Source organism: Nelumbo nucifera, chromosome 3 (assembly GCF_055504915.1).
Source record: "Nelumbo nucifera cultivar China Antique chromosome 3, China Antique-T2T, whole genome shotgun sequence".
In the NCBI taxonomy this organism is placed as follows: domain Eukaryota; kingdom Viridiplantae; phylum Streptophyta; class Magnoliopsida; order Proteales; family Nelumbonaceae; genus Nelumbo; species Nelumbo nucifera.
In genome coordinates this window covers 46,542,126-46,549,112 of record NC_142651.1, presented here as the reverse complement: position 1 = coordinate 46,549,112, position 6,987 = coordinate 46,542,126, and the positions used below count along the sequence as shown (strand labels likewise).

Here is a 6,987-nt window from a genome sequence, read left to right as displayed (position 1 = left end):
TGGTTTGAACCCATAGAAAACACATCAGACAGTTGGGTTGACAGCCGAGGTGTATGTCCTTGACATGTCTCATCACATCCCTAGATTTGGACAGAATACAAAGGACTGAAGATAGAAGGTTGACTTTCATCCTTCTCAGAAACGCTTCCTCTCCCAGTGAAACAGATCCACGTGTCGGTTGAACAGTATTGAGAGATTAACTGGCGTTATCGGTTTCTGTCAACCATAGTTAAAGTCGCATTTACCCCGTACGGTAACTAATAATTACCGAGTAATGGCGGGGAGAGTGAAATTATAGTGAGAGAAAGAGAGGGCAGAGCGGAGCTGTGAGTGAGAGTGAGTCGTCGGTCTGAAAATTCCAGCAACCAAAGCAAAAAAACCCTTTAAGGCTTCAGCTTCTCCGACTTCTCCATTTCCGAAAACACCGACACTGGTATTTATTTATTTTCTTTCACTCTGAGTCTCTGGTGATCTCATCTCTCCTTTAATTCATTGTCAAGCTTTCATGGCGGTTTTGGAACTCTAAGATCTTCAGAATTTTTTTCCAACTTTGCTCAGAGGTATCAGGTCTGTAGGTATCAATGCTTTTGAGTTTTGAGAGATTCTTCTTCGTATTTTCGATCTGGGTTTCTCTCTCTCGTCTTATCGTTTTATTTACTGCATTTTCTTTTTTTTTTTTTGGGAATAGATGTTTTGAGAGGATTTTCGGGTTTATTTTGGAATATTATTCGAGTCTCTGTAGATGCTTCTCCTTTTCAGTTTACTCAGTTTGGTAGATTCTTATATACTTTGACATCTTCTGCACTTTTCTACGTTATCTTTCGAACGATTCCAGTGGATTCGTACTGGTTTTCGCAGATTGCGAAGTCTCTTTGCCTCGGTTAAAAGTAACGTTCCTCAGCATGATTTACTGTTGTTCTTGCTTCGTTTCTGTGAAGGACAGGAATAAAAAAAGGAAAAAGTGGAGGTCTGGTTCGAGTGATGCAAAGAAGAACCATCTGATCGTGTCTTTTTTTTTCTGGGTTAATTTCTGTCTCGTAGCGAGAATGTATGGAGGAGGAGATTGTCAGGTACTGTCGTCGTTAGGCGGAAACGTAGTCTCTGCAGACCCGCTCTTCTCGTCGCCGATCCGAAACCCTAATCTCAATTTCATGGCTAACCTCCCTTTCCATCCTTTCTCTGCTATCATTCCGGTAACTTTCCTTTTCTACTCGAGCACAATTAGTCAAGTCCCTCTTTTTATGGTTACTTTCTTCGCTCAAAAAAAAAAGAAAATAAACCACTCGCGAGAAGCCTAATAATCGTGTGCATTGCGCCTTCTTGCAGAAGGAAGAAATTGGAATAGCGAAAGGGAAGGACGAGGAGATGGAGAGAAGCGGCTCGGGCAGTGGCCATGCCGAAGGCCCGTCTCTGTCCGGTGATGAGCAGGAGAACGAGCAGCAGCCCAAGAAGAAACGTTATCACAGACACACTGCTCGCCAGATTCAGGAGATGGAAGCGTAGGGTTCCCCCCCCCCTCTCTCTCTCTCTGAACTGGACTCAGTCGTTATCTTACGCACTCCGGTGTATCAATACTGAATTGTGAATTGTTTCATGACCAGTTTTCTAATGCATTATTCTTTGTTTTAATGATTTTCTGAGATCAGTCTGTTTAAAGAATGTCCGCACCCGGACGACAAGCAAAGGATGAAACTGAGCCAAGAACTCGGCCTCAAACCTCGCCAAGTCAAGTTCTGGTTCCAGAACCGGCGAACGCAGATGAAGGTGCGCACTTTAGCATCATCCCCCATTCCTCCTTAACTTCTTCAGAAGTCCAAGAGTCCAAACCCTAATTCTGTAAATCGGGGAGAGCTGGTTGCTGTTGCTGCCAACTGTTGACACACGCAATCTCGATTTTCGAGAACGAGGGGGTCTGTGTATACGCGTAAACCATCAAGGCATCAACCCTCCCGCACTGTAGAGAGAAGCTCATTTATAATGGTTGGAAACTCCTTAAATACACACTGGGTTGCGCAATAAACCCTACCTGCTCATGTGTTTCCCTGGTTGAAGAACCAGTACTGTGGTAAGCTGTAAGCAGCTGTAAGGATCTTGGTGTAGAGTCCAGCCCAAACTTTTAATGATCTCTCTCAACTCTCAAGGTTGCAGAACAAATAAAGTGCACCGGTGTGCTTAGGATAAGAATCAAAGCCATGCTTATTTATTGTGTTTCTGTCTGTCTTTGGTGTAACAGGCTCAACAAGACCGAGCAGATAACGTGATACTGAGAACAGAAAACGAGAACCTAAAGAACGAGAACTTCCGTCTTCAAGCAGCGTTGAGGAATATTATCTGTCCGAACTGTGGTGGTCCGGCCATTCTGGGGGAGGTCTCGTTCGATGAACAGCACCTTCGCCTTGAAAATGCCAAACTCAAAGAAGAGGTACTGTTTACAGACAATGAGAACGTAAGCAACTGAATATCTTGTTTGATTGTTTCACTTAAGACAGTTATAATATAATAGACAAGTGAATTTACAGTAGTTTCTGTTGATTCAACACATTTGAACATGAATCAAGGAAATTTGTACTGGAAGGTATAAATTTTTAAGTTAAGATCGAGCTACTGTTGCAGCTTGAACGTATCTCTTGCGTTGCTTCACGATACAGTGGTCGGTCCATTCAAGCACTGGCGCCTGCACCGCCTCTGCTACTCCCTTCGTTGGACCTTGACATGGGAATCTACTCTAGGCATTTTCACGAGCCTATATCCAATTGCACTGACATAGTTCCGGTGGCCCCATTGCCGGAGAATCCACAGTTTGCTGGGGGCTGTATGAACATGGAACAAGAGAAGCCTTTAGCTCTAGAACTTGCCATGGCAGCGATGGATGAACTGGTAAAGATGTGCCACGCGACTGATCCTCTTTGGGTTCGAAGCAGCAATGGTGGTAGGGAAGTTCTCAACCTGGAAGAGCATGCAAGGATGTTTCCATGGCCAATGAACGTCAAACAGCATAATACTGAGTTCAGGATTGAAGCCACCCGAGATAGTGCTCTTGTTATAATGAATAGCATCACACTGGTGGATGCCTTCTTAGATGCTGTAAGTCCCCATTTAAGTAGCAAGATGCTAGATTATACGCTGCTTGATCTTTGGTTCTTCCTGTTGATCTACTCGTTTACATATATAAAAAACCCAGAACTCAGAAACCCTTAATTCTCTTCTTATTTTGCAGAATAAATGGGTGGAACTGTTTCCATCCATTGTGTCAAAAGCAAGAAATGTTCAGGTTATAACTTCTGGCGTTTCTGGTCATGCAAGCGGTTCTCTTCTTCTCGTAAGGATCCCTTATTTATATTTTTTGCGAAATCTTCTTCCGCTTAAATATTCGTGATCTCAACCTTTTCCCCATTTTTTTCCCTTCTGGGTACGTAGATGTATGCAGAGTTTCAAATTCAGTCTCCTTTGGTACCAACCCGTGAGGCTCATTTTCTTCGCTATTGCCAACAAAATATGGAGGAGGGGACTTGGGCAATCGTTGATTTCCCAATTGATAATTTCCATGACAATCTTCAAGCCAGCTTTCCTAGATACAGAAGACGACCCTCTGGCTGCATTATTGAGGATATGCCTAATGGATACTCCAGGGTAAGGTTTAACATTCCACTTCTACTGATAATATCTATTGTTCTTCTCTATTCTATCTCTAAATTAATTTAATTTAGTTGCTGCAATTTACATGGTTACAATAATGTTTCTTTAACAATGAACAACACAATATCCTCTTCGCCAAATTTCCTTTAGCAAATAGATAAGGATTTATGGATCATGTCTTTGCAAAATAGATAAAGGATTTGTGGAGATAATGCCAGCCTATTGATTCTGCTAAGCCATTCCATACAGGTGACATGGGTGGAACAGGCAGAGATAGAAGATAAACCAGTACATCAAATATTTAATCACTTCGTGAACAGTGGTATGGCATTTGGTGCGCAGCGCTGGTTAGCAGTCCTACAACGGCAATGTGAGAGATTCGCAAGCCTCATGGCAAGAAATATATCCGATCTTGGAGGTATTGCTTTCTTCTGATCTTCTCTTATAACCAGATCGAGTGTACGACATAATTACGTACATTTTGAGAGAGAGAGAGAGAGAGGGAGGGAGGGAGGGAGGGAGGGAGAGAGATGCCTGACATATATTCATCTAATCCTGGAATTTGCAGTAATACCTTCTCCGGAAGCAAGAAAGAACCTGATGAAACTGGCACAAAGAATGATAAAAACATTCTGCATTAGCATTAGCACAACTGGAGGCCAGTCGTGGACAGCTCTCTCAGATACCGCCGATGACACCGTTCGGATCACAACCAGGAAGAACACAGAACCTGGCCAACCAAATGGCACGATCCTTGGTGCCGTCTCCACATCTTGGCTCCCGTTTCCCTGCCACCAAGTGTTCGACCTCTTGCGGGATGAACGCCGCAGATCTCAGGTTTGTGCTAACTCTCTTATCAACATGATACCCTTCGATTCCATTTATCAATTCACCACGGGGACTATGCAGACTGCAGAGAGACACAGAACTAACTTACAATATTTGTCCACAGCTGGACGTTCTCTCTAGTGGGAACTCATTACATGAAGTTGCTCACATCGCCAATGGCTCTCATCCTGGGAACTGCATTTCTCTTCTTCGCATAAATGTACGTATTTCCTCGGTTTTTTTTTTATCAATGAATCTTTTATCAGTTATGAATGGTAAATAACTATACAATTGAGAGTTTAGCTCGGTTCATTCTTATTTTGAATGAACAAATTAATTTGACTGATTAGCTTTGCATGCATGCAGGCATCAAGCAACTCATCACAGAACGTTGAGCTCATGCTGCAGGAGAGCTGCACCGATACATCCGGCAGCCTCATTGTCTATTCCACCATGGACGTTGATGCTGTTCAGCTGGCAATGAGTGGCGAGGACCCATCCTACATTCCCCTCCTCCCAATAGGGTTCGTTGTAGTCCCGGCAGGGCACAGTAGCGTAAGCTGCAACAACGGGAATGGTGTGCCATCACCCGAAGAGGGAAATGGGCAAGCTCCTGCAGGTTGCTTACTTACAGTAGGGCTCCAGGTGTTGGCAAGCACCATCCCATCCGCGAAGCTCAACCTATCAAGTGTCACTGCAGTCAACAATCATATATGCAATGCCGTGCACCAAATCAACGCAGCTCTTAGCAACAGCAGCAACAACTCTGTTGGTGGTGGCGTGAGTGGGGGCTCCTCCACTGAACCGGCCGCTGCAACTGATTGAGAGATATCTTGATAATGTAGGGTTCCTCACCGGAATTACTTGAAGCCTCCCCTCCTCAGTCCTCTCCTCCACACTCTCACAGTCTGGAAGAATCAAGTTGGAATGGTTTAGATATAAATTTTTTTGTCAAATGACCATAATACCCTCCAATCAAGCAAGGACGGCATTATTGTCATTTGAGAGGTTGGTATTAGTGCCAAAGAATTCCATTTTCGTGTTTTATATTGTAAAGGAAAGAGGTGGGGAGGTTTTGGGTAATTTGCAGGGGGGAACCCGGCAAAAGGCCCACAAAGGGCTCTTGTAGTAGAAAATAAATAATTTGTGAAAAGGAAAAGAAAGAGGAAGAATGTGTAGGGAAGTAGGTGAGAGTTTGAATAGAAATTGTAGTGTGTAAGGAACAAATGAAATGGTAAAAGGACAGAGGGAGTCAAGAGCGCACCAGGTGGTATCCTTGCTTCCTGGTAAGGCTAGTAACCCGCATTGATGTCGAATGCGCTGGCTTCACCAGTCTGCAAGGGTGGTGGTTCGGGAATTGACTTCTGCTTGTCGGGTCCCCCCTTTTCCTCTTTTGTAGCTCGTTCTTTCTTCTGTTCCTCGATCGACTAATTGTGTTTATTTATTCTTATTAACTAGTGTTACTACTGCTGGTTCTTGTTGTGCTTCTTCTTCTTCTTCTTTCATTCTTATCTTTTTAATTCAAAAAGAGGGACTAAATCCATGTTGTGGAGATGGGCAGACGGCCGGCCGCGCTCCTCCTTGTCTCCCTTTGGCAGTACTGCAGTTTACTCTCTCAGACAAACATCGACTTCTCTCTCTCTAGCATTTCCTTTGATCTGGGTTGTAAGGTGCATCACTGTCAGTCCCAGGACCATGACTCGAGCTCACTGGTAATGACTGTTCGTGGACTTTTCAGGAACAACGATGGTTTTCTCTCATTGATTCATATGGAAACGTATTTCAGGAACCAATCAAAGATAAACGAAAATGTAAGGTGCAGGTAGGACGTGTGTGTGTGACATCTATCGACCCATGTGTGTGGAAAAAATGTAAGGTGCAAGGAGAAATTGCCAATGGTTAGTGGTGGGCAATTCCTTCCTATTTTGTTAGGATTGAAAAAGTTTTACCTAATCATGGTGCAACCGTGCAAGATTTTAAATGAGGAAATACAGTTGAACTTGAAACTAATTGATGTTCTTTTGCATCTGTAGATTTACTTTCCCTATGCCTGATTAGATGGGTAAGGTTTCTATTTTTGGCTTTCCAAGAAGATACCTGGGTACCGAGATGCAAAATTCAGGCTACATCATCTACAAAATAAGAAAATAAAAAAGATGAAAAGAAAAAGATTGGTACAAGTCAAAGTCTGAGATAACGAGAGGAAGATTCTAAAATAAAATTTTGGTTCGCCTAAATATGAATAGTGCCCGAGTAAAGGATTTCTCAATTCCAAAGTTTACTTTTAAATGATTGTCATCTTCTCTTAATGCAATATAATACCATCCCAAAATTCTTTAAGTTAGTGTGAAAAATTCGTGTATGTATACATACCCAAGTACTATTTTAAAAAAATTATTGCCTTTTATATTTTAATTTTTACGGGTGCAATTTGGGCTTTCTGATTGGGTTAAGCCCAATAGAATCAAAGAATGGTATAAAGTTCCCCCCAACCATATTAGAAACCACACCAAAACATAATAA

The 6,987-nt window shown here is 42.7% G+C and overlaps 1 protein-coding gene across 9 annotated transcripts; it reads left to right on the top strand.

Moving 5' to 3' along the window:
• Positions 1–301: 301 nt before the first annotated feature.
• Positions 302–5,963, top strand: LOC104611468 (homeobox-leucine zipper protein ROC3-like). Of its 9 annotated transcripts, none has more exons than XM_019200101.2 (12): positions 302–433; positions 939–1,193; positions 1,327–1,499; positions 1,647–1,764; positions 2,234–2,446; positions 2,614–3,084; positions 3,218–3,319; positions 3,418–3,630; positions 3,886–4,054; positions 4,205–4,473; positions 4,589–4,684; positions 4,831–5,963. In XM_019200101.2, exons 2-12 carry the CDS (start codon positions 1,047–1,049, stop codon positions 5,287–5,289), a joined length of 2,430 nt encoding a protein of 809 aa, XP_019055646.1. In that variant the 5' UTR covers positions 302–433; positions 939–1,046; the 3' UTR covers positions 5,290–5,963. The 9 variants fall into 9 exon arrangements, with proteins under 9 accessions (XP_019055646.1, XP_088755778.1, XP_010276835.1 ...); XM_088899652.1 differs by having other exon boundaries at positions 304–433; positions 944–1,193; positions 2,234–2,422; XM_010278533.3 differs by having other exon boundaries at positions 304–433; positions 944–1,193.
• The last annotated feature ends 1,024 nt before the right edge of the window (positions 5,964–6,987 follow it).

Bases quoted from the DNA above. Each gene is read 5' to 3' on its own strand.
- LOC104611468 (XM_088899651.1), top strand. From the start codon at position 903: ATGATTTACTGTTGTTCTTGCTTCGTTTCTGTGAAGGACAGGAATAAA. The intron at 1,500-1,646 runs GTAGGGTTCCCC...TTCTGAGATCAG, and splicing joins CAGATTCAGGAGATGGAAGC to TCTGTTTAAAGAATGTCCGC. The intron at 3,320-3,417 runs GTAAGGATCCCT...CTGGGTACGTAG, and splicing joins CAAGCGGTTCTCTTCTTCTC to ATGTATGCAGAGTTTCAAAT.